This window comes from Ovis canadensis, chromosome 3 (genome assembly GCF_042477335.2).
Source record: "Ovis canadensis isolate MfBH-ARS-UI-01 breed Bighorn chromosome 3, ARS-UI_OviCan_v2, whole genome shotgun sequence".
NCBI classification, from domain to species: Eukaryota; Metazoa; Chordata; class Mammalia; order Artiodactyla; family Bovidae; genus Ovis; species Ovis canadensis.
In genome coordinates this window covers 32,689,906-32,716,083 of record NC_091247.1, presented here as the reverse complement: position 1 = coordinate 32,716,083, position 26,178 = coordinate 32,689,906, and the positions used below count along the sequence as shown (strand labels likewise).

General features: G+C 50.9%; 1 protein-coding gene across 17 annotated transcripts in view; it reads left to right on the top strand.

The window, feature by feature from the left end:
- DNMT3A (DNA methyltransferase 3 alpha) overlaps window positions 1–14,310 on the top strand; it is a 104,287-nt gene extending 89,977 nt beyond the window's left edge. For 14 of the 17 annotated variants that reach the window (XM_069582786.1, XM_069582785.1, XM_069582784.1 and 11 more), the window contains 7 exons: window positions 1,480–1,625; window positions 2,408–2,498; window positions 2,677–2,825; window positions 3,809–3,894; window positions 6,048–6,117; window positions 6,779–6,897; window positions 7,873–9,329. In XM_069582786.1, coding sequence (XP_069438887.1) covers window positions 1,480–1,625; window positions 2,408–2,498; window positions 2,677–2,825; window positions 3,809–3,894; window positions 6,048–6,117; window positions 6,779–6,897; window positions 7,873–8,014 — 803 coding nt within the window. In that variant the 3' untranslated portion in view covers window positions 8,015–9,329. Of the gene's footprint in view, window positions 1–1,479; window positions 1,626–2,407; window positions 2,499–2,676; window positions 2,826–3,808; window positions 3,895–6,047; window positions 6,118–6,778; window positions 6,898–7,872; window positions 9,330–9,848; window positions 9,960–10,471; window positions 10,557–13,764 lie in introns of those variants that run through there. The other 3 variants (XM_069582782.1, XM_069582783.1, XM_069582781.1) reach the window with 2 other exon arrangements.
- The last annotated feature ends 11,868 nt before the right edge of the window (window positions 14,311–26,178 follow it).

The window sequence follows — 26,178 nt, the reverse complement described above, 5'->3', positions numbered from 1 at the left end:
TTGAAGATTTTCACAAAACCTCAAAGGACAGACTTGGCGACCAAAGTAAAAACATAGGCAGTCCTGTTGTGCTTTGATTATAAGTCACAGTGAAAAACAAACTGTAAACAAGAGTCTAAAGAATATTTAAATTGCCCATAATCCTATAATTAGTGTTTTGGTATATGTCCTTTTACATTTTTAGATTTTTTTCTGGGCTTGTATGTTTATATAATCATATGTAGATATTAAAATGCATAGTGTTATATTTTGCCATTTCATTTATAGTGTTACGAGTAGTTTTTCACATCAACCAATATAGGACTGTGTTATTTGTAAATGCTACATAGGATGCCGTGGAGTGAAAGTACCATAACTTAATGAACCCCTATTGGGTGTTTTGCTTTTTTCCTGATTCTTCTGGGCAGTGCGGTAATAAACATTCTCATACATGCGTCTTTATATACTTAACTGTGTAGCCAGTTTTTAATTTCATGTGTTCTTAACCTGAGTCCTGACAGCCACTCCTCTGCCCTGCCCCCAGGCTGAGGCTTTTCAGTCTTTAGGAAAGAACAGTCCTCATCAGAACTTGTCCCAGGACCAGAGGAAGATGGGAAGGCTGGGCCCAGAGACCTTGGCCAGAGGGTGGGGCTGGTCCCCCCAGACAGATGTGTGTCTTCTGTACCCAGCTCAGTGCTGTTGTGTGAACCTAGAGGAGTTCATGTACAGCTTGGGTTTCCCAGGCTAGAACCTGGAAGCCTCCTTAAGCAGCATCACACCCCAAGAGGCTGGGCAGGCTCCTTGTGGGGAGATCTGCTGGGAACAATGAAGGATCATACAGGGTCTCCTGAAGCTCTCAGCGTCTGTTCCGAATGCTGGTCTGTTCCAACCAGTTTGTGGAAGGGTCCTGGTCAGGAAGTGTGAATACTGGTTAGCTCAGGAGGAAGCACATTCAATGAGACCACCCACTGTGCTGTGAAGACCCAAAAGAAGGGTTGGATCAGGCATGCGTGGTGCTCTGAGGTGGAGAGGGTGCCGGAGTGTTGGGGGCTCAAAGAGGCAGGAAGGCCATCCTGGGGGCCATGGAATGGGGTGGGCATCAGTGAAACCTTTTTAGAGCAGGCAGCGTTTATGTTGAATGTTGTTGGATGGCTGAATTGCAGCCTGATGTTAAGGGCCAAGGAAGGACACGTGTACAGAAATAGAAAAGGAAAGCCCACTCGAGATTCAGCTGTTGTTCTCCCCTGGTTCCGGAAAGCCCTGGAATATCCTGCCTGGAATGTTTTCTGAATAGATCCAGTTAGGCATGAGACAGCCTCAACGGTAACAGCTTCAGTGTCTTTGTTACTGATAATTCCAGTTGGACCCGGAAGTTTCTGGGCAGGGTGGGGCTTGGGCCTGACTCTGACCCATGTGTCCGGCTTGGCTCAAGGACCCCTTGCAAAGACCAGGGTGCCAGGCAGGTGGCCCAGTGACTCTGCTTTTTGCTGGCTGGTACAGGGCTTCTGGTGCTGAAGGACTTGGGCATTCAGGTGGACCGCTACATCGCCTCCGAGGTGTGTGAGGACTCCATCACAGTGGGCATGGTGCGGCACCAGGGGAAGATCATGTACGTCGGGGACGTCCGCAGCGTTACACAGAAGCATGTACGTCAGCGCCGCAGTCTGCCCCTTTCTCCAGGCACTCAGCCCCTGGGCCCGCCCCTTCCTCCACGTCACTCAGCTCCTAGGCCCGCCCCCTTTTCAAGTCGCTCAGCTCCTGGGCCAGCACCTGTTGCTCTCATCTTCCTCTCCCTGCTTGCACTCTGTCCCTCCTCCTCTTTCATCTCCCTCTTTTGTCTCAAGAGGCTGGGCAGGTTCTGCTGGGACTTGGGGGGCCAGGCCTTTAGGGCCTGGGCTCCTCCCTGGCTGGTTTCTGGGCCCCTTTGAGTGAAGCGTTGTGGGGTACAGTAGGTTCCTATCCTCCTGGTACTGCTAGCCACAGTTTCACCAGCCTGCATTTTGTCGCGGTAGTGGGGTCTGGTGGGGTCTTCTCTGAGTGGCCCCCTTGCCTTTCCAGGTAAACATGTAGACCTTGAATCCCAGGCCCTGAAGGGCATTGGAAGGGTTCAGAGGGCACAGGGCCCCTTTCATCTGGCACAGCCCAGACTACTGTCCCTGCGTGGCTGTTTTCCATGCTGGCCTCCTAGATGTTCAGTTGAGTCCCTTCATTTTACTATCTGGAAAACTTGGCCCAGAGAGCCTCACTGACTTGCCCATGGCTGGAAAGAGAGAGAGTGTGTATGTGTGTGTAGATAGCATACAAAGCATCTGGTCTCTTCTCTCCCAAGCGAAGTACTTTTTTTTGCCAACTTCACAGATCATTTCTCTCTTCCTTTCCGCCTCTGTCCCTGGACATCAGGCCCATCACATTACCTTTATCCTCCCAGATCCAGGAGTGGGGCCCGTTCGATCTGGTGATTGGGGGCAGTCCCTGCAATGATCTCTCCATCGTCAATCCTGCCCGCAAGGGACTCTACGGTAGGTGCCTCATCGCCCTTCCGCCTCCTGAGCTGGCGCTTCCGCACATCGGTTTCCTCTTTGGATATTTCTGCCCTGGGACGGCTACTCCCAACGACCCTGCCCTCCCCGTGCCCGAGCCACACCACTGTCTCCTGCAGACAGCCCCAGCTGATGGCTTTCTCTTCCGACCTCTCAGAGGGCACTGGCCGGCTCTTCTTTGAGTTCTACCGCCTCCTGCATGATGCGCGGCCCAAGGAGGGAGATGACCGCCCCTTCTTCTGGCTCTTTGAGAATGTGGTGGCCATGGGCGTTAGTGACAAGAGGGACATCTCGCGATTTCTCGAGGTATAGCCAGCACCCTTGGTTTGGCCAGCTCACTAATGGCTTCTACCTTGGACTGCTGCTTTATCCCTATCTCATCTGCATTGTGGAGCTGGGGACTGGGAACTTCTGCTTTGCAAGGGGCCCGGTGGGAAGCTCTGGGCTTCCCGAGTAGGCGAGGAGGAAGCCCACCCCTGATAGAATCCGTGGTCTCACTCTTAAGAGGTGGTATGTCAGTGTGGCCTCAGTGCTTGGAGGACCTAACTTGGAGGTCTGTGTGGTGTTTCCCTGGGGGATCCTTTTGAGATGCCAGAATCAATTTTCCCAACCAGGATGGTTTGTCCTCACTCCCAGCCTCCATAATGGGTGCTTTACGCCACCTGGGAAGAAAACACGGTTTATCTCAGTTTTTACTTCACGTAATGTGGGTCCCAACTTGGCTGAGCCCAGTTTGGGCCTGTGCAGAGGGTTTCTGGGCCAGAGCCCTTCTTTGGCTGAGCAGTCTATGTGCCCAAGTCTTGGGTTCAGACCCCTCAAGCTGGTTGTTGACTGTGTTGGAGCAGGCATCTGTTTTGCTCACTATCGGGACATGCAGTAAAGACTTCCACACTTGTTGGAATGTTCTTTCCCAAAGCCTCCGGGTTAGCTGTAGCTGTGTGGTCCAATGAGGTGGACATCCACCACATGTGGTGTTCAAACTGACGTTAGGATTCCCCGGTCGCCCCAGCCTCCTCAAGTACCTAGCCATCAGCACCTGGTAGGCTAGTGGCTACTACATGGAACAGTGCAGATAGAACCTCTCCATCTTGGCAGTGTGGACCATGTGCGGGTCTAGAATGTTCCCGTGGGAGCATGTGGAATGTAGCTGAGTTTGATTCTGGCTTTTCCAGGGAGCTTCAGGCTATCACAGTGTGGCCTCCTGAGAGAGAAGTGAGAGCCTTTGAGGCTCTAAACTAACAAAGTTTCTTGGCCCGCTATAATATTCATCTCTCTCTTTTGTTTTATAGTCCAACCCTGTGATGATTGATGCCAAAGAAGTGTCAGCTGCGCACAGGGCCCGCTACTTCTGGGGGAACCTTCCTGGTATGAACAGGTTGGTGAGAGCTCCGTGTCCAGGTGGCCGTGGGTGGGTGTCTGCAGGCAGGATGATGGCGCAAGGGGTGGCCAGCCTCCCCTGCAGACCAGCTTTCTGCTCTGCCAAGTTTTGTCTTTCCTTTTCCTTGAGGAAGAAGGGGAGTCAGGGTGTAGAAAATAACTTGGCTAAGAATCGAAAAACTAGTGGTCTCAGATAGGACCTTTAAAAAGCACACTCTTGACACAGAAGACCATATATTGTGCTGCTGAGTTACAGGGTTGGTTCTCCTGTACTGGTGATGTGTTGAGAGTCAGCTAGTCCTTAGTTTCCTGAGGTAAAGCCACAGAGGATGTGTTTGGGAATGGGGAAGAGTGGTGCCCATTGCTGGGCCATACTGGCTCTGGAGACACTGTCTTGAAACAGCAGGCACCACACAGCTTAGAGCATCCTCCTCCACTTAACTGTTCACACGCATCGTCAGCATCAAGTCCTTTTTTGGGAAGATGCCCTTTGTGTAGGTTGCACAGGGATGTTAATGTCCCGGAATGAAGAAAACTTCATTTCTTCAGTGTAATAGTCATAAAAAGGCCTATGAGAAGAGACAACCAGGTTTCTCCCCTGGTAAAGCATCTGCCTCCAATGCGGGAGACCCAGGTTCAATCTCTGGGTCGGGAAGATCCTCTGGAGAAGGAAATGGCAACCCACTCCTGTATTCTTGCCTGGAAAATCCATGAACGGAGGATCCTGGCAGGCTACAGTCCATGGGGTTGCAAAGAGTCGGACACGACTGAGCCGACTTCACTCACTTTATGAGGAGAAAAGAATTCTGGTTGAGAGTCAGCAGTTTAGAAGCAGAGGGAGACTCCCCCAATTGTGATAATATATTACAAAGAGAAGTATTTTCCAGAGTGTTTTAAGTTTGGTTTTTTAAAAAATTATTTTAAAATTGGAGGATAATCACACTATTGTGATTTTTGCCATGTATCAGCATGAATCGGCCATAGGCTTACATGTGTCCCCTCCCTTCCAAACCGCCTCCCACCCCCCACCCCAAGTGTGGATTTAAATCTCCATGGTTTCCTTATAAATTAGATGAACCATTTAACCTGAACTCAGTCATCTACTATGCCTCTCTGCCAATAGCAGAAGGTTTTAGGAACTTCCCAGTCTCAGACCTGTTTGGCAAAGCTCCTGTCTTTCTTGAGGGCTTGTGGCTCAGAAGGAGGTGGGTCAGTGGGCACCTGACCTAAAAACTATCTTGGTGTCCCCCTAACCTTCCCAGGATGTCTGTGAATATTGGATAGGGTGGATTGGCTTATGTGGTCTAGTATTTTTATAGAGCCACTAAGTGATTATCTCCTGACAGACCTTGGACCTGTGGGATTTTTCTTACCTGCTTCTTCCAAGCCTAAAATTTTAGAACTCTGAGCTTCCAGGAGGAGCAGAGGTACTGCAGGGGACAAAGTACAAGCACAAAGGGACAAAGTACAGGATGTGTGTGTGTGTGTATGCACATGTGCACATAAACAGAGGGGAGTTCGGAGGTGCAGTTTGACTGTGGGTCCTGGGTGGTGGACCACTACGTGAAACCTTTAGTAAATAATCCTAAATGTCAGAAAAGGCCATCACCGAAAGTGATGCTTAGTGATCTGGTCTACCTTCTGAGAAGTGGCACGTTTAGTGTCGCAGAATTTTAGTCGTCTGGGGACTGTGCAGAATTTAAGTTCTTGTTGACTGTACATGTAAGTGCAGTTACAGTAAGTACAGTAAGTACAGTTGATGAGTGTCATCTGCCGTACACACCTGTAACCATCACCATAGTCGAAATACAGAACATTCTGTCATGCCAAAGCTTGCTTCGTGATGAGTACTTTTCAGATGCAGTCTTTAGGGAACAGATTTAAAAATAATTGGATGTTTCCCCTTCTTGGCAGGCAGGCGTTATCTGTTTGTTTGTAGTTTGGGACCACTTTTGAGTTTACCTTAAAGGATTTGGTGCTTGATGGCCCTGTGTCTGTGAGTGGCCACAGTGTCTGTACCTGTGTTTGGGGGAGTTTGATGGGGGTTCTTTACTTCTCCATGTGAATCAGATGGTTGCTGGGTCAGTGCCGAGAGTGCATCCCTGCCATTCTCCTGGTTTCGGTCGTTACCCTCTCTCTCCTGCCTCCTAGGCCATTGGCATCCACTGTGAATGATAAGCTGGAGCTGCAGGAGTGTCTGGAGCACGGCCGAATAGCCAAGGTTAGCCCCAGCATCAAAGCCCTCTGCTAGGGGTAAGGAGAAGGGCAGGATGCGCTGGAGCGGCACCAGGGCTGTGTGCTGCCTGCGGAGGATGCAACTCGGGGTTGCAGTTGGCCAGAGGGGGAGGGTCCAGAGGAAAGCCTGAAGGGCAGGGGAAGAGGTTGGAATCCTTGCTGCTTACAACCGTTGCTTGCTGAGCATCGCCCCGCTGGTCCCATGGGAGGCAGACGCTAAGGAGTCTTGGCCAAGATTCCTGGGCTTTTGAATTACCAGGCCAGGATCATCATTGCATGAGCCTTCAGAGCAGATTCTCCTATGATGTGGCAGTTCGTTTCTCTCTGGAGAAATCTCCTGGGACTGCTGGCACCCCAGGGGTGTCTTTGCACCCCTGGGTAATTTGGCATCCTTTTGCCTGTAAATCATTACTCCTGGGAAGAAAAACAGCTCTTAGAAGACTTGGGAAGGATGGTGACTCAAGCTGCTGTCTCTCTAGTCCTTGGCCAGCAGGATTGGAATGAGGACAGCTGGGTGCCCTCTGTGTAGGAGGAAGAGCAGGGAAACCCTGGCCCCTGGATGGAGCAGGCCTTGTAGGCTTTGGACGTGGTAGTCACTGTCAGCTGCGGATGAGTGCTCATCTCCCGTTTCCTCTCCCATCTTCTAGTTCAGCAAAGTGAGGACCATTACTACTAGGTCGAACTCCATAAAGCAGGGCAAAGACCAGCATTTCCCCGTCTTCATGAATGAGAAAGAGGACATCTTATGGTGCACTGAAATGGAAAGGTACCCACTCTTTGTGCTGGTGGGGGGTGGGATCCCGGCCTCTGTGCCAGGCTCAGATCCCCTGCAGACATCGTGTGAGTGGTGGGTTTATTTTCCCAGGCATTTCCCAACATGGCTGGTGCCTGGGGAAGACTCTGGATTGTGAGGCTGGGCTAAACTAGGGGGCATCTAGGAATCTGTCCCTGGTGCCTTGGCTCCCAGCAGTCCTGCTCACCTCCAAGGAGACACTGCAGCTGCAGAAGCTTCCCTGCTCCACGCCGCTCATGTTAGGTTCTTTGTAGACCAGGACAGCATGGGAGCAAATGGGCCTTACAGCCTCAGTGCCCTCATTTGTGCAGACTGGACTTGAGTCCTCATTCTTGGGGTAACTGTGATTTAGCCAAACAAAGAGACATGTAACACACAACCAGAGCAAGCAGAAGCTCCTGGCATCAGGCATGAGTTGGGAGCCTTGCAGAGTTTTCCGTCGTCCAGGGGTGGGGTTGGGAAGACACAGGGGTGTGTGTTTATTACAGACTTGAGATGCCCACTGTGGGTCTCAGTCTCAGGTGAAGCGTGTCCTGGATGTGTTTTTCACAAACACTGACTTTGTTTCTGGGCTTCCTGTGTGGGTCAGCGGTAAAGAGTCCACCTGCCAGCGCAGGAAACAAGCGGGTGATGCAGGTTTGATCCCTGAGTTGGGTTGATCCCCTGAAAGAGGAAATGGCCACCCACTCTGCTATTCTTGCCTGTGAAATCCCATAGACAGAGGAGTTTGGTGAGCTATATAGTCCATGGGATTTGCAGAGTCACACACAACTGAGCGCACACACGTTTGTTTCTGTTGTGTGGTGAATCTCTCAACAGTCATCACCTTAACTTGCCTTTGGACCCACAGAAAGTAGCCAGGCGCCTGAGACTCGAATTGGTTATCACAGACACAGGATCGCCCCAGGCCGGCGCTGACCCCTGCCCCTCTCTGCCTTTTCTCCCCAGGGTGTTTGGCTTCCCTGTCCACTATACCGACGTCTCCAACATGAGCCGCTTGGCGAGGCAGAGACTGCTGGGCCGGTCGTGGAGCGTGCCGGTCATCCGCCACCTCTTCGCTCCGCTGAAGGAATATTTTGCTTGTGTGTAAGGGACGTGAGGGCAAATCGAGGTAGTGACACAAGGTTAAATAGACAAACAAAAAACACAAAACACAACAAAACACCAACAACGTGAGGATGGAGAGAAGTATCAGCACCCAGAAGAGAAAAAGGAATTTAAAACAAAACAAACAAACCCCACAGAGGCGGAAATTCCGGAGGGCTTTGCCTTGCAAAAAGGGTTGGACATCATCTCCTGATTTTTCGATGTTAATCTTCAGTCCTATTTAAAAACAAAACCAAGCTCCCTCCCTACCCCCACTACCCCCTTTTTTTCTGGTCAAACCTTTGTTTTCTACTCTTTTCAGAGGGGTTTTCTGTTTGTTTGGGTTTTTGTTTCTTGCTGTGACTGAAACAAGAGGGTTTATTGCAGCAAAAAAAAAAAAAAAATCAGTAACGAAAAATAGTAACCATACCTTGCAGAGGAAAGATGGGAGAGAAGGAAAAAAAGGAAATTCTATAGAAATCTATATATTGGATTTTTTTTTTTTTTTTTTTTTACTATATATCTTTTTTTTGTTGTTGTCTCTAGCCTGATCAGATAGGAGCACAAGCAGGGGACAGAAAACAGACACTCAGGAGGCAGAGGCCCCTCCCAGCCACTGAGCTGTCTTGCCAGCACCATTCCTGGTCATGCAGATCACAACCCAACTAGCAGCAGAGAGACGAGAACACCACACAAGACCCTTTTATACAGTATTCAGGTGCCTACCACACAGGAAACCTTGAAGAAAATCAGTTTCTAGAAGCCGCTGTTACCTCTTGTTTACAGTTTATATATATATGATAGAAATGAGATATATATATAAAAGGTACTGTTAACTACTGTACAACCCGACTTCATAATGGTGCTTTACAACAGCGAGATGAGTAAAAACATCAGCTTCCACGTTGCCTTATGTGCAAAGGGTTTTAACCAAGGATGGAGAAAGGGAGACAGCTTGGAGGTGAATCGTTTCCGTGGTGGGGTGTTTGATTTCCCCTTGGTGTTTCACAAGGTGTGAAGGAGAATTTGGGAACAGCGTTCTCCCGCTTCTCCCTGCCAAAAAAGGGGGGTGAGATTCGGTGGTTGGGACCGTGGAAAGCTGAGAGTGGGATCCATCCAGGCTCACGCAATAACCTTTTGATTTTTTTCGAAAAGGAGACTCCCTCGGCAAGATGGCAGGATGAGGGGTCTTCATTCCCAATTTCTCACATTAGCCGATTTGAGGGCTCCTTGCGGTGGGATCAGAAAAAAAATCCAGAGTGCGGGCAAGTGACAATTCAGACCCCACCTGGAGCAAATAAAAAAACATACAAAACGTACTGGTGCTCTCCTGTCTAAGTCGCTTTTTGTGTGTTCTTTTATGAGGTCCCCGCCATCCACCCTCTGTGCACAAGGCGGCTTCCAGCCCCTGGAATGTGATGTTTTTGGTCATCTCCAAAGGCTGCAGTTTTATACTGGGAGGCTGATGACACCTTTTGTTATAATTATTCTTATGGTTCTGGTTATAATTATGTTTGTTTTCAGATTTTCTTTTAAGAAAACAAAAACCCAACCCCCCCTCCCTTTAGGTTTCAAACCAAGGTGCGGGGAGCAGGGTGCTTCGAAGTTAGTGGTGGCCCTGGTGCCCTGGCTCCCCACCCCTCGGGCCAGGTGGGCCACCAGGCGTGGTGGGCAACAGCTGAGCGGCCAGGGAGGGTGTCCCTGAGGCCGGCCTTCCGGGCGTATCCCTCTTCTCTTCTGCTTCCCTCCTCTCGAGTCACGTGTGTCAGGGCTGGAGGGAGGACCAGGCCCCTCTCTCCTCGCGTGTGTGATCGGAGTGGTGTGTATTTTTTTTCTAGTACTTGGTCTGATGAAAGCTGTGCTCTTACCTCGAGTCGGCAGCACCTGGAGCCCCAAGTGCACGACACTTGGTTCCGCTTCCCACCGAGGCAGGCGGCCTGGCGTTGGCGGTAGGCAGGGATGGCGTGGGTGGCTCCAGGGTGAGGGCCCAATGGGCAGACGCCTGCCTGAATAGATGGGGTGTAGATATGTGGCATATAGAGATATATATTTTATAATGGGAGGGGGGAATGGCACCTCCTGGGACTGGCAGGGCTGGGAGGTGTGCTGTCAAGCACATGGTCCCATGTTCGCATCCCTAGAAAGATAGGGCCTATGGTGATAGGCGCTATATAAATACATAGATAGGGTCATGTATAAGAAATATTATGTCGTGGGGAGTGGGGGAAGGAGGCTTAGAAGGCTGAGTCTCGGGCCCCACTGCAGACAAGCCCCACACCAATCAATCAGTCCCACACGCACACACAGGAACATGTTTCTATACCGATGCATAACAAATGCACGTGCACACACACACACACACACACACACAGCCAGGGAGCTCCCAGTGCTCTTCTCCCCAGGATTCAGGACTTTGCGGAGTCGGCCCTGCAGCTCTTTACCTCTGTTGCCCTGTTTGCAGGTAGACTGTCAATCCCAGAAGTTGCTAGGTGCTGAAGACAGGAAAAGGAGGAGGTTTTCTTTTAGCAGGTGCTCTCCTCTAGCAGGTAGCGTTCTATCTCTTTTGCCCCTGGTGATGTCAAAAGATTCTTCTGTTAGCAACCTGTGACACTGACCTGCAACCCTAGGCACCAGTCAAGTCAGCCCTCAGCTCCCCCTACCTATTCTCCCCCGTCCAAAATGAATCTGACGTCCAGGGCTGTCTTGGCCAGGGGGCTTCCATTGGAAAGAAATGGGACAGCAAACCTCATCTTTGGAATAAAGCAAATTAGTAATTTGTTAAAAAAAAAAATTAACCAAGCTTTGAATCCCTGCTCATTGCTCAGGAGTAAGCTCACAGCTGGTGGCCATGGTCTCCCACTCCTTTTAGGGGCTGCTTAGTCCCACACCCCAAGCTACTCATTTCCTTATCAGATTGGTTTTTAAGATCATACCCAGTTGCTTCCTGCCAGCTCCATGCCGTGATGGCAGGTGGTGACGGTGGGCTCCCCCGGGGCTGGAGCAGCTGGTGGGGGGGGTGTTCCCTCTGCCCCTCCCTCATTGGAATCTGTACCCAACTGTGGTGCTCACCCTGACCCCCTCCTCCAGCCAGGTTCCATCTTCCCGGCCCGGAGCCCACCAGCACAACTCTGGAGGGCGGGGGAGGAGGGCTGCGCAGACAGTCCAAGGTGCTCCCTCCCCTGGTGGCGGCCGATGCTAAGGTCTTCCCAGCCCGTGTCAGGACTGTCTCTTCCTCTGCGGACCTTCTGTTCTGCTAGGCTATGTGTCTGTGTGCAGGAGTTTGCTTTTCCCAGTGGCCCAAGTTCCATCCAGGGAGCTTGCATGGGAAAGAAACTTGGTAGCCAAGGATGTGGCAAGCCTTGAGGGGTCAGCGTGGGCCAGCCAGCTTGCTTGTTGTGGCTGATCCTTTTTCCTCCTGGTCTGGCAACCTGACTTGGCCAGAGGCCCCCTTGCAGGGATGAGCATTAACAATTGCCAGCTTTTCTTCCAGCCACACCTGGGGGCTTGGTCCCACAGTAGAACTTGGCAAGTCCCAAGGGGACCTTGGGAATGTGCCAACTTGGCCAGGCTGGGGTGCTCTTCACAATCTCCTTCCAACCCCTGGGGTGCCTCTGGGTATACCTTCTAAAGGAGAGTTGTGCTTGGACAGGCCTGGTCAAGGTTGTGCGTGGATTAAGGTGGGGGATCATTGGTAGAGGCAGTGCAGTGGGAGAAACCAGGAAGGCCTTTGGAAAATTCTGGAGCATGTTCTTGGTGGAGTTTTGTTTCTCTTGAGCAGGCTCATTTACAAATTCCTGGAAATGGGGGTTTCCAGGGACTTAGGGTGGTACCCCCTACTTACTGCAGGTGCCAAGTGGAGTGTGGTGCCAAAGAGATCCGTGGCTCTGGGCTGGGGGAACTGGCTGAGGTCACAGAGCTGGGGGTTGCCTGCCCAAGGAGGAAGCTGGTCCTTGGCCATAACCTGCTGTACTCTGGGGGCCTCGAGCTGGTTGGTGCCGACCCCCTTCCCTGGGGACCAGCCGAAGCACGTAGGCTGGGAGCTGGGGGTGAAGGCTGGTGGGGTCTTGTAGTCAGAGGACAGCCACCCGGGTGTGCCACTGTCTGTTTTTCTTTCTTAGACCTCAGAATCTTTCTGCTGTTGAACATTCTAGAAATACTTCCCAAAAGAGTACGGGGGGCCGCTTTGCTTTTGAGATGGGCCTGGGAGAGGTTGGCTGGCGAAGGTGCCTGTGTGGGTTTTTAATGAGTTTGTACGATGTGGATTGGGACAGGCCGACCCAGCAGGAAGGAAGGCTAGTGGACATTGAACTAGTCTCCCCCTACTTCCCGAGCAATTGGCAATTCTGGGGAAACCTCGATGGGAATAGCACCATCTCCAGCACAGGATGGTGTACAACAGGAACAAGGAAAGGATTCTTTCAGCATTGCCATCCAGGGAGTAGTCTTAGTCTTCATCTCACTGATGACAAAAGTTATATATAAAGTGGGTCTCGGAGGCGGTTTTGAATTCCTGTTGTCCTGCCTGGTGCAGAGATGCTATGGCAAGGGTGTCTTTAAGAGGTGTCGTTTTCAGGGAACTTGCAGAGTTAGGGCCATGGGACCTGCCTGGCACCGCGATCAGATCTGGTGAGAGCTGGTTGTTACTTGTGGTTAGCAGAGCCCAGATGCTGGTGAGAACTGGGTTCCTAGCCAGGCCCTGTTTTGATCCTGGGAGATGAGGAATCTGAATTTGTCATCAGGCAGGGTCTAGTCTGGACGCTTCCAGCGCTTGTGGTCAGAGATGACACTGGAGTTGTCCAGCTCTCTTTTCCTCCACCTTTGGAGGGATGGCGTGGAGCTGGAATCCCCACCCCTTCCCCACCCCCGCCCGGCTGTTCCCTCCTGGGGCAAGGATTAACCACAAGTGTTTGGAGGATCTAAGAGGAAAGAGGACAGGTTTATATCAAGGATGGACTCCACTGTTCTAGCAGAAGCTCTTGGATCTTTACATTTTGGTAAAGGAAGGCTGGGGTCTTTAGGATGTGAGGTCAGCCCCTCTTGCACTGTGTGTTCCAGAGACCCAGCTGAGCAGGCCTTTGGTTGGCCACCTCCTGTTCACCGCTGGCCCTTGACAGTGGAGTCCAGGGGAGAGGGACAGACAAGCAGGTCAGAAGCAGTGAGGACAAGGATGGAAGGTCCTTGGCTGGTCATGACTGGCGGAAATTGCCCTGGCGGAAGCCCCCAGACTCCTGTAACTCCCCTAACTGGAAAACTCCCCCGAGGGGCATGGGAGGGTGGCTTTCTCAACCTCCAGTCTCATGGCCTCCAGCCCTGGGCCCGAGAACATGAGCAGGGATCCGAAAGCATCACCGGAGTCCCATTTCACTTCACAGACTGATTTGGTAGCACAGCCCTAGAATCCAACCAACCACAAAAATACCGAAATTCCTTAGAATACGCAGAGGGAGGAGGTGACTCAACAAGGTGCTAAAACATTTTATTAAAAATATATATTGTTAAATTAAGTCTGCTGTCTGGACAATGACTGTTTGTTTTGTTTTCTTGTAGTGGAGTTTAAAAGAGACTATTATTTTACTCTGATATATTATTATTAAAAAGGCATTTTAACTTTGTACTTGAAAACTAAATGAGCGATTTCATGTGTTTTAGCTGAGGCATTGAAGTAGCGGGTGCTTACTTATTTGTGGGAAATCATGTATTCATACTGAAGAATAAACTCCGTAGCTGATTTGGTAATAACTTTTACTGTTACAGACGATTTCGCTTTGACCCCGGCGGGAGAACACTTTGACTGCACATTCCACGCAGCTAAATGCAGGACTTACTCCCCGACCCTTCCCTTCCCGGCCCTCTTTCCTTTTTCTTCAGTTCCTCTTCTGACTCTTTGTTGTTGTTGTTGTTGTTTTTTCTTCCTGGTTCCAGCATCCTTTCACCACTGTATTTTTTTTTTTTTTTTTTTAGGGTTGCTTCTCTATTTATTGACAATAATAATGTACATTTCACAGTCTGGTTCTGGGACATCGGGGAGGGGGTGTGAGAAGGCCCTGCGTGGGTCCCCACCACCACGCCCCCATGTCCTGTTGTATCTCTGTGTAAGTGATGCTCGTGACATAGCTGTTATGAAATAATTATAAAGAGGTCAGTGCGTACAGCAGATGTAGAAAGTCTGTCAATTCCGCCTTCATCACATTTTTTTTTTTTGTGCCCAGAAGAATATAATAAAGCTCCTTTCTAATGTACTTGTGCTGGAGAACACTTGAATAAATGGACTGTTTTTGTGCAAAAAGAAAAACGGAAAAAGCACCGTAATAATGTCCTTTTGTCTTGCGTCTCCTTCCCCCTGACATGACTGTTCTCAGCCTTCCCCAGAGAGGTTTAAGTGCCCCAGTCGGGAGGTCCTAGATTGGGTTTAGACAATGCAGTTCCTCCCTTTAAAACACCACCTGCATGAACATTGGATAAGGATTGTAAACCAGATGAAAAAAAGGGTGGTTTGATTGACTGGAAGGTCAAAGATCAGTTAGTGAGGTGTAGTTGCTAGAAAAGCAAATTCTGTCCAAGGCTGAGCCGGGAAGACGATCATCAGGGGGGTCACAGGGCTTTGGTCATGGGCACTGTTCCCCTCTCTTTGGGTTTTTTTCCCAAAACACAGGGGCATCCAGAAGAGAGCAGCGGTGTGGCGGACAGTCTGGACTGGGCAATGGACCCTGCGAGACGCAGGCGTTTGGCCTGAAAAAGGGAGACATGAGGGATGAGTGCGGACAGTGACAGGGCGAACCCCAGGGGTGGGTGATTCTGGGTCGTTCTATGTGGCAGGTGGAAGAGGGGCCTGTGGGCAGAGGTGAGCCTGTTTCAGCTCAGCATAGGGAGATCCTGTTTCACTCCTGGCCAGCAGTACTAGGGCTGCCCTGAGGACAGCAAAACCCTGGTTGATCAAGAGGTGCTGAACAGCCCCTGGGGCTCATGCTGGGCTTCCCTGAGACTCCAAGTCTGGGTTCTTCTGGCTGACCCGTCCCTCCTCGGCGCTGTCTTGCTAGTAGACAGTGCCTTGTGGTTGGAAGAGCCTGTCCACACACGACATCCCCTTTGTCCTCGTGATTCTTTGCCTGACGGTCACTAGTTCCCTGTCCTTCCATCTAAGAGACTGTTCTGAACAGACAGAAGAATTGGGCTTTTCCCATCACATCTCCTCCCTAAGACCCCCATGTCATGCTGCATGGAAATCCTAAGCGCCAAGCAGGTCCAGCCAACAGTTTCTTCTCTTAAGGGAGGCCTATTCAAGGTTTCTTTCCTACATTAGATTTTGGGGGAGGTTTAGGATGGCACCACTTTGCTGGCAGCTTTGAAAGAAATGATAAGGGGAAATTTTGAGAAAAAGAAAATAACAGGCTTCCCCACCCCATCCCCCCCCCCCCCCCCGTGGGCACTTTTTATTTTCTTTACAAAATTGTAAATGTGTATTTAACTTCTACTTTTTTCTCGTATTTTTCAGTGTTGATGTAGAATTCTTTTTTAAAAAATGGCTGCATGGCATTTTCTTGTTGGATGTTTGTTTATATATATATATATATATATGCATTTTATTTTAGCTATAAATAGAGCTGCAATAAATATCTTTATATGTTGGCTTTCCCCCCCTATATTTTGTATTTTTTTTCTTTTAAGATACATTCCCAGAAATGAAACTTACTGAGGCAAAGTAGATGAATGTGGTTGTTGGATCCTGACACGTTTGCCTGATGTCCACCCAATCCTCAACTCTGAGTTCAGAAAGAAACAAATGTAGTCTTTTGTTGGACAAACTCCAAAATGTGTTCATCTCAGTGAGAAAGACTCAAGACTCTGTGTGAGAGAGAAGCTGGAGATCTATAGCTACAAGCCAGAGACGGGAGCAATACTATTTGGTCACTAAATTTTGCAAGTGAGCTCATTTGGAGTGCAGGCCTGGAGGAAGCCTGGTAGACACTGAGAGTCTAGCTCCAAAGCTAAGGAGAAATGGGAGGGTGTTTTTGGTGCCTTCCTGCTCTGTAAGCCAAGGCTGAGCACCCCAGTGTCATCAGCTGGGGGGTGGGAGGTCTGGCCAGAGCTTATGGGAGGGAGCTGCTGGGGCCATTTCATTACTAGAAACCATCCTGTGAAGTTATTTGATGATAGAGGGGTTGGGAGTGATAGGGAAAGGTCAGGATTGGGCAGGAATCAAGGTAGATGGGGGTCGACTGCTCAGGGGAGGGCAGGCTGCCCTGGGTGGGGAGAAGGTGCCACATCCACCAGGTCCAGGCTTGTTGGTTGAAGAGATCCTTCCCTGGTTAGCTTGGGTCTGGAGTGGAATTAGAGGAGGGAGGAGAGAAGAGGCGGGCTGGGAGCTGGCTGGTTGGCGGAGCCAAAGCCGTACATAGCAGGGCCAGAGGGGCAGGTGTGGGCAGTGGGTTTCGTTCCTGGGGGGTGCTGGTTTTGGGGGTGAGGCTGCAGTGGGGGGAAGAAAGTGTATGTTAGAGGTGGGGGCACAGGGAAGTCACATCCAAGGAGGATGAGGCTCCCTTTGGAGAGTCCCCTGGTATCACCCCAAAGCTCCCTTTCTCTTTAGCTCCAACACGCTTTAAAATGGGCTTTCCTGGTAGCTCAGATGGTAAAGAATGTGCCTATAGTGCAGGGAGACCCTGGGTCCGTCCCTAGGTCAGGATGGTCCTCTGGAGAAGGGGATGGCAACCCGCTCCAGTATTCTTGCCCAGAGAATTCCATGGACAGATCATGGGGTCTCAAAGAGTCAGACATGACTGAGCCACTTTCACTTTTCACAGTTTAAAAGGCCATGGCCCACTCACCTCAATGATACCTTTCCCTGCCCTCAGCTGGGATCCTAGGAGGGGCTGCGGCCAGGCTGGAAGGCTGGAGGCTTGGGGATGACAGCCTCTGAAGGGTGAACAACTCAAACAGCAATTTCCAGAGTTGGGTTCAAATGTCAAAAAGCAGCCCTGCCAAGCTCTCTTTGTTCAACCCCAAAGTCCCAGGTACACTGAACTGTGTTAGAAGAAAGACCATCATTTAGAATGCGCTTGTCTGGATCCTGTGTGGCCTCAGGCAGGTCAGCCAGCCTTCTTGAGCTTGGGTCCTTCTCACCGGAAACTTGAGCTTTGATTTGTGGTCAAGCATGTGGCCTCTGGTGGTACCCTTGTGTAAAGGGAGGAGACTTGGAGCCTTTGGCCCTGAGGCCCTGATGGGTCTCAAACCCTGCAGCCCCCCTCCCCCCTGCGTCACTGGAGGAAGGAAAAATGCCAGCATACAGAAATATACCCACCTGTCCATCCCTTGTCTGACCCTGACTGGGCTTGTGTAACAGCAACATGAGCTTACTCCATCACCGAGGTCCTGCCTGGCCCAGTGTGGGGACTTCCGTTACCTCCCTGTCCTTCCTCCCCTAACCACCCCTCTCGCCTGTTTCGAGAGGGGGCCGTGCTGATCCCCACTCAGATACCCTGTTTCTCTGCTCCACTTTACAGCAAAACTTGAAGGCACTCCCAGCCCTCACCGGCTGTGTTTGCTCACTTCCTGTTCCCCTCCCCTCTCCCCTAGCAGGGCCATCACCCCCATCCCATGACCTCTCAGGAGCTGGACCAGGGGACTTCCCTCCTCCCTGGGTTGCTGACATCACACTCTGCATGTTCCTACGCCCCTGGGTCCCTTCCTCTTCTGTCCTCAGCATGTGGGAGGGTCTGGGACTGCCACATCCTCCTCCACCCCAGCTTCCCTTGGAGGCCCAGGTTCGTATATCCAGCTGTGATTATATATCCAGCTGGCCCCCACACTTGGAGGTTACACAGGCACCTTAAATGTGACCTGAAAACCCGAGTTCTTCGTCTCCTCTCAACCGGCTCCTAGCTTCTATGTGTCAGTAACTGGCGCTTGTGTGTGTGTGCTAAGTCACTCAGTTGTGTCCAACTCTTTGTGACCCCCATGAACAGTAGCCTGCCAGGCTCCTCTCTCCATGGAATTTTCCAGGCAAGAATACTGCAGTGGGTTGCCATTTACTCCTCCAGGGAATCCTCCTCCAGGTAATCCTCCTAACCCAGGGATCAAACCAGAGTCTCCTGCATTGGCAGGCAGGTTCCTTACCACTGAGCCACCAGGGAAGCCCTCCTATCACCCTACAGAGAGTGAAATACCTGATAGTATGTAGCTACCGGGAAGCCCCTTCACTGGCATCAGAACCCTGGGGCTCATCCTTGATTCCTCCCTTTCTGTCATTTCCTATATCTGGTTCACCAGCTTGTTCTAACAGTCCTCACCTCTAAATGTATCCTTCATTCAGCCATCCTTGCCCACCCTGCTTCTGCTGCTTTAGCCCAAGTCCCCATCATCTGTCCCCTAACTGGTCTCTCTCCCCATCTTTTTGTCTTCCTGTCCCTGCTAGCACATTCAGTACACAGAATAATCTCATAAAAAATCAAACCCTCAAAAAAGTCCCATCAGTTGTGTGCCTTGTGGCTCAGATGGTTAAGAATCCACCTGCAATGTAGGAGACCTGGGTTTGGAAGATCCCCTGGAGAAGGAAATGCCAATCCACTCCAGTATTCTTGCCTGGGAAACCCCATGGACAGAGGAGCCTGGCAGGCTACAGTCCATGGGGTCGCAAGGAGTTGACTGAGCGACTGAGCACAGCACAGCACTTACCTATCTTCCCTACGAGAGCAGAGCCTTTTCCCTGTTTTGGCAGGATCCCCACAGCCCAGACCAGGTCTGGCATATTATCTCTTTCTAGTTATTATAATCATTGTTATTACTTAATGAGCGCTTAATATGTACTAGAAATCATTCTGTGTTAACATCTTCACAACCTCTGTGCCAGCTACTATTATCCCATTTTACACATGGGATACATACTTGGTCATGATCACTGGGCACACAGTGGCAGTGTCTGAATTTCAAAAACTGTCTGCATACTTCTAGGCTGCAGGTTGCAGCCCGAGGGATTACCTGTCCCCACCTAGCCTCTCATCTGTGTTGGACTGGTCCCCTAGGGTCTCTGTGGCAACTCCCTGCTCCCTCTTCAAGGGTCTGGGTGTGCAGCCCCTCACCTTCTCTACTTAGTCCTGGCTCCTTCTGCACCCACCACCCCAGGGGGCTGTCTCTTTGGAATGAGGGAAATGCAGGAGTTGGAAGCCTGGGCATAGGGGGACCTCGGTGAGAGATTTCCTATTTTATAGCTCCTACTCTGTGCAGACAGGCTTCCCAGGTGTCACTAATGGTGAAGAACCCACCGGCCAATGCAGGAGACAAAAGAGAGGTGGATTTGATTGCTGGGTTGGGAAGATCCCCTGGAGAAGGGCGTGGCAACCCACTCCAGTGTTCTTGCCTGGAGAATCTCCACGGACAGCGTGGTGGGCTACGGTCCATGGGGCTGCAGAGTAGGACACAACTGAAGCGGCTCAGCATACACACATTCCCCATATTAGTCCTTGGGTTTCTCGGGGGCCTTGATGACTCCTGGGTGTGCAGCCCAAGGGGACTCAGTTACGGTGGGACCTCTCCCTGGATGTGCGTGGGGAAGGGAGCAGGGGCCCAGAGGGTACCGCTCTCACGGTCTACCTGCCTGGGGACCAGGGCAGGAGGTGGGCCCTGCTGGCAGGGTGCTCACCCTTTCTGAGTGAGGATGAGGTATCGCTAGGTTCCCAGAGGAGCAGGTCTCCTGATATGGGTCAGCTTTCACCACCTCCCACCCGAATCACATTGGTAACTAATGCAGCGGGGCATGAGCTGTTGTCCTTGAGGGCTGGGCTTTGAGGCTGCTGTGTCTGGACAGGCCGCTGGTCTCATTCCCTGCTGCTCTGAGGAGGCAGGGACCCCTGAATGCGCCTGGAGAAGGTCCAGTCGGGCTCTGCACAACTAGTTGAGTGAAGCCTGTGGAGAGAGTTTCAAGACCATCCCTTATCGGTTCTGACCCTCCACTTAGTGGACAGTGTCACCAACCTCTCTGAACTGTGGTTTATTCACCCCCAAAATGGATTCATGTTCTGCTCTGAGTAGGTCCTCTGAGAGTGGCTGTGGGGAGTCCTTGAAAGCCCGGTCAACCTGCCCCATCTCAGGGCTGGCTTCCACTGGAATGCAGGGCCAGAGACCCGGGGCCTCTCTGTCTCTCTCTTTCTTCCTCTCTGGAAATGCTTTTATCCAATTACTTAAGTCATACTTGGCCACTGAATTAAAAACATTAGAAATTTTAAAAAGGCACAAAGGGGAAAATATTATGTGGTGGTTACATGGGTGTATATTTTTGTCAAAACTCATTTAACTGTGCTCTTAAATACTTTGCAGTTTATTGTATGTAAATTATACCTCAATAAAGTTTTTATTTTTAAGACTCCCACGTTATTGACATTTTAGTGTATTTACTTCTAGACTTTTATTGGTATATAGTGTATATTCTATTATATATACATATGTAAATGTTTGTGTCTATGTATAAATCTACGTACACAAACTCTAAACAAGTCTTGAATTCTAAATGTATGTGTGAATATATACATATTTGTCTTTTAAATAAAGATGGACCACAATGTGTGTGCCCTTTGTGAAGGTTTTCCACTGAGGCAGCTGGCACTCTCCACCTTCAAGAGGTCTTACCCACCCTCATGGGACTGGGCTGTGCACACCAGGCCCCCATCCAGTGCTGCGTGAACTAGTCTCTTGGGGCGGGGAGCCTGAGAGGAGCTCTTCCTGGACTGGTTAGGCCTCTCTCATTTGAATTTCTGGAAAGGCCTTTTAGGCACTGTGAAAAAGGAGAAAAGGAGAAAAGAGGAAAGAGGAGGTATCAAGCCTGTGGGTGAACCTAGGGAAGAGGCAACCCTGATGGAGGGACGTGGAAGTGAGAGCATCCAGGAACTTAAGGATGGCCTGGGCAGGGAGGGAGGCCCACTCAAGGGGTCAGGAACGGCCAGTGGCCATGGGGTGGGCTCGGTCACAAGAAGGAACACAGAGTCCTGCCTGACTGAGGGAAGGAGGCTTGGCAGAGCTTGGAATAGGTGTGAAGGGTTGGGAGTAGGGGGAAATGTGTGGATGGATACAGGGTCTATGAGAGAGGCAGGGCCCCAAAAACTGCCGCCCAGCTTTCTGTACAGCTGGAGCCTGCACTGGGAAGGTCTAATAGGTGTTCTGGATCTCTGGGTCTGGCAGTGTAGGATGTACTGTCTAGTCCAAGGGCAGAGGATGGACAGATGGCACTGTGGAGTGGTGCTACGGGGGCTGTCCTCATCTCCAGCAGGAAGATATGGCCAGCTGTCACCATGACAGACACTCTCTGATCAGCTCATCCTCCACCCCTGGAACCCTACGTGATGAATCACACTGTCTCCATCCTGGCGACATATTATAGAACCATGTGTTTAACAAAAAGGAAACAGACCCTTTCAGTTAGGAAGGATGCGGTGTTGATTCACAGAATTGAACGGATCTCAGGACCTGCCTCCAAGTACTGGTTCTCTCTCTCTTTCTCACTCTTTCCTTATCTCTCAACCTCGCTCCACTTCTGTCTTTTGTTTTGGCTCCCTCTGGCCTCCTTCTATAAATAGGCTGATTCTATACTGGGGGAAGAAGGCCAATGAGAGCACGGTATTTACATGCTGTCAGCTGACGGCCCCAGTGGAGCTCTCCTGATAGCCTTATATCTAGCTCAGGGAAGTATTCTGATTGGCCCTGCTTAGTCCTGCGCTGCTAAGCTGCTAAACCGCATCAGTCGTGTCTGGCTCTTTGCGACCCCATAGACGGCATCCCAACAGGCTCCTCTGTCCCTGGGATTCTCCAGGCAAGAATACTGGAGTGGGTTGCCATTTCCTTCTCCAATGCATGAAAGTGAAAAGTGAAAGTGAATTTGCTCAGTCGTGTCCAACTCTTAGCGACCCCATGGACTGCAGCCAACCAGGCTCCTCTGCCCATGGGATTCTCCAAGAGTACTGGAGTCGGGTGCCATTGCCTTCTCCTGTACCAACTCACTACTGGGTCCAATCACTTTGTCCAAGGAAGCTGGGTACCCTGATTGGCCAGATCAGAGTGATATGGGGGAGGGGGAGGCAGCCCTTGCTTCCAGAAGGGCATGGAGTTAAACGGGCTGGTCAAACCCAAACAGTAGCAACCAGATGCCATGGCATATGGTTTCAAGGATGAAGAAGGCAGAGGGCCCATGTTACAGAACACACTGTCTGCTCAGGGAGATGGGACTGCAAGAGAGGTTCATTAAAAATTTTCATTGGTGGTTGTCTTCAGACCACGGAGAGACTGCCCAGCTTTTGGAAAAAGTAGAATAGAAGCGGGGATACCCCTATCCTGCAACTGATTGGTTCACATTTCCAAGGCCACAGCAGCTTGAGGAATCGAATCTAAAAATATGGATCTTAGTAATGGTAGGAAGGCAGTGCAGCAAAGCAGAAAAGACATAATGGCCAGAGTTTGAATCCCAGTTCTTTACTAGCTGCGTGACAATCAGCTTGACCCCTTCAAAGACTCCACTTCCTCATCTGTAACATGAAATAACTGATGGCCTCCTTCCCCGGGCTGCTGTGAGGATTAAGACATGAAGGTCAGAGAGACAGCTCAACAGAGTACGTGTATGCACACTCAGTCAACGAGTTCCAACATTATGGTATGAGTGTTTGACCTACGCTGCCACAAGTGAAACTGCTGGTATCCCACCTCCCTCCCTTTTTTCTAGGGGATCCTTGCTTCTCAGAAGTTGCTCCAGGGGCTTCCCTGGTGGCTCAGTGGTAAAGAATCTGCCTGCCAATGCAGGAGACACAGGTTTGGTCCCTGATTCAGGAAGATCTCACATGCCACAGAGCAACTAAGCCTGTGCGCCACAACTATTGAGCCTGTGCTCTGGAGCCCAACGGCTGCAACTACTGAAGCCTGTGTGCCCCAGAGCCCTTGCTCCACAACAAGAGAAGCCACTGCAATGAGAAACCCACACACCACAGCTAGAGACTAGCCCCCTTTCGCCACAACTAGAGAAAAGCCCGAGGAGCAACGAAGACCCAGCACTGTCAGTTCAGTTCAATCGCTCAGTTGTGTCTGACTCTTTGCGACCCCATGGACTGCAGCACGCCAGGCTTACCTGTCCATCACCAACTCCCAGAGCTTGCTCAAACTCATGTCTATTGAGTCAGTGATGCCATCCAGCCATCTCAGCCTCTGTGGTCCCCTTCTCCTTCTGCCTTCAATATTTCCCAGCATCAAGGTCTTTTCCAGTGAGTCAGTTGTTTGCATCAGGTCACCAAAGGATTGGAGCTTCAGCTTCAGTCCTTCCAGTGAATATTCAGGACAAATAAAAATTAAAAACAAAAACAAAAACAACCAAGTCGCCCCAGATGCCCTCTTTGGGCAGAAGTAAGGCATCCCAGCCCGAGAAGGCAGGTGGGACCCCTTCACGTGGAGAAAGGTGCTCTGAGGACCTGCTTTGGGCTGGTCTGTTCTGCCTTCCCTGTAAGCCTATTGCACGAAGGTTTGGCTTCAAGCCCCCTAATCTACTTAACATCAAGAGGGGCTTGGAATCAGCAGGCAAGAGCCAGAGTAAGTTGGGACACCTGGACAGCAGCCCTCTCCAGTGCTCCTTCTCTGGGGCTGTGTGCACACTGCCTGTGGCCCTTCCTGCTTATCCGTTTCCTTCCCTTGCCCTGCCATGGACCTGCTAAAGGGCCGGTGTCCCAGTCTCCCTAATCTTCCACCTTGGCGCCAGCCCTGGCTGACCCCATCTCTCACTCCACACCAGGTTTCTGGGACAGAATCTGACTGCCCGGCTTGGCGTGGAGCTCACTGCTAATCCAATAAGCTGGGAGGGGTGAAGCCTCTTGTGATGTTGAAGCCTTTGCTTGGGGATGGGGCATAGCCGGCTCCCTTAGAGGTCCTGGTGAAAGGCCAGAAAGCCCTCGCCCCAGATCCTCAGCTGCCTACTTGCATCCATGCCACATCCCAAGGCTGCCTTGTGTCCTAGCTTGACCAATGACACCTAGAGAAGAAGTATTCAGTGACATGAGATTCAAATTTCAGCTCTGTGTGAGTTTCCTAGGGTGGCTGTAAGAAAGTGCCACAAACTGGGTAGTTTAAAACAATAGAAACGTACTGTCTCGCAGCTCTGGAGGTGTAGAAGCCCTCCAAAATCAAGGTGTTGGCAGTGCCAGGTACACTTTCAAGCCTGCAGGAGGATCCTTCCTGGCCTCTTGAACTTCTGGTAGCCCCGGGTGCTCCCTAACTTGTGACAGCGTCACTCCATCTTCACATGGCCATCTTTTCGCTGTCTCCAAATGGTCTTCTCTGTGTGTGCCTGTATCCAAATGTCCCTCTTTTTTTCCTAAAAAATATTTATTTGGCTGCATTGGGTCTTCACTGTGGCACGCGGCATCTCTGTTGCGGCACATGGACTCTCTAGTTGTGGTGTGCAGGCTTAACTGCTTGGCAACATGTGGGATCTTAGTTCCCTAACCAGGGATCCAACCCAAGTCCCTTGCATTGCAAGGTGGATTCTTAACCACTGGATCACCAGATTCTTAACCACTGGACTGCCAAAATTCCTGTCCCTCTTCTTATAAGGATGTCTAGTCATACTGCAGGATTAGGGCCCTCCTTAATAATCTCATCATAATTTGATATCTGCAAAGACCCTATTTCTAAAGAAGGTCATAGTCTCGGGTACTGGGGAGTTAGGACTTCAGCTTGTCTTTTTGGGGATACAATTCAACCCATAACAAATGTTCCTAAATAAAATGCAATGGGATCACCACCCTGCTCATTCTGGGGCTAGCTGTGACAGAGACCATATGTGAATTGTGAAATACTTAACTATCTGGTCCTTTACAGAAAATATTTGCTGACCCCTCCTTAAAGGATTGGGTGGCGGTAGGAGGAGTCCACAGAAGGAGAAGGCTGGGGTTGTGGGGCGTCCTGGGCTGAAGGGACAGCAAGGCTAACCACAGTGAAAACCAGGATGTGTCTGAGGCACCATGGGCCTGGAGCTGTCACAGACCAGGTGCCTCAGGAGCTGGAGTTAAGACACAAAGCTTCTCCGGTTGAAGCGTCTTCAGAAGCGCTCCCGGGTGGAGTGGCTATGGGAGCCCTTTTGCACAAGCTGCACGGAGCACACCTGGAAGGAGGCGCCTGGGAGGAGCCGTGGCGGTCCGCTGCGGAGAAAGCCCATCAGCCGACTTTCCCAGGTGCATCAGTGGAGGAGGCCAGTGGGCGCTATATCACAAGCTCCTCTCCCATCAGGGCCCAGCTCCCTTCAGCTGCTCCACGGGAGTTTGCTTTTAAGGCTGACGGTCCGATTCTCGATTCTCCGGTCAGGCCCTCTTCAGCCTCAGATGTCCTGGAAGCTCTTGGGCATGTCGCCTGCCAGGTGGTGAGATCTCTCGTTGTTTCCGTAGCAGCTGGGCCACGGGAGCCGCCCATCTCCCATGCCCCAACCCAGGACTCATCTTCTGGCTGGGCTGGTGGACTGATTGCACTCAGGGCCTGGATGACACTACCCGAGTCCGGCAAAAACAACCCCACAGCAGCCCTGTTAGAGAGCGAGCGCTGGGGCACTGCGCCCCACTTGGCTGCTGGCAACTGCAGCTCCAGGGATGTTCCTTGACTTGCCCAGGATCACAGGGCTAGGCCGGGCCTAGCTGGGCGGGCAGCTCAGCCTCCTGCAGCCCTGGTCCAGGTCTCCCTCCTCTTTTCATTGATAACATAGCAACACTGAAAGAGAAACAGTGAAAGGAAAATCTCTCAGATCCCACCACCTTCACACAGTTCTACACATGCGTGTGTGCTAAGTTGCTTCAGTCCTGTCCAACTCTGTGCAACGCTATGGACTGTTGCCTGCTAGGCTCCTCTGTCCATGGGATTCTCCAGGCAAGAATACTGGAGTGGGTTCCTATGCCCTCCTCCAGGGGGATCTTCCTGACCCAGGGATCAAACTCGCGTCTCTTATGTCTCCTGAACTGGCAGGTGGGTTCTTTACTGCTAGCACCACCTGAGAAGCCCTACACATGCACACGCTCTTTAAAAAAGCATTCTGATGTGCTAAAATTGTAGCGAACACACACACACACACGAGTAAAATAAAACTGGGGAAATCTGAATGAGGCCAGTGGACTATATCACTGTCAATATCCCCATTTTGCAAAATGTCACTACTGGGGGAGACTGTAA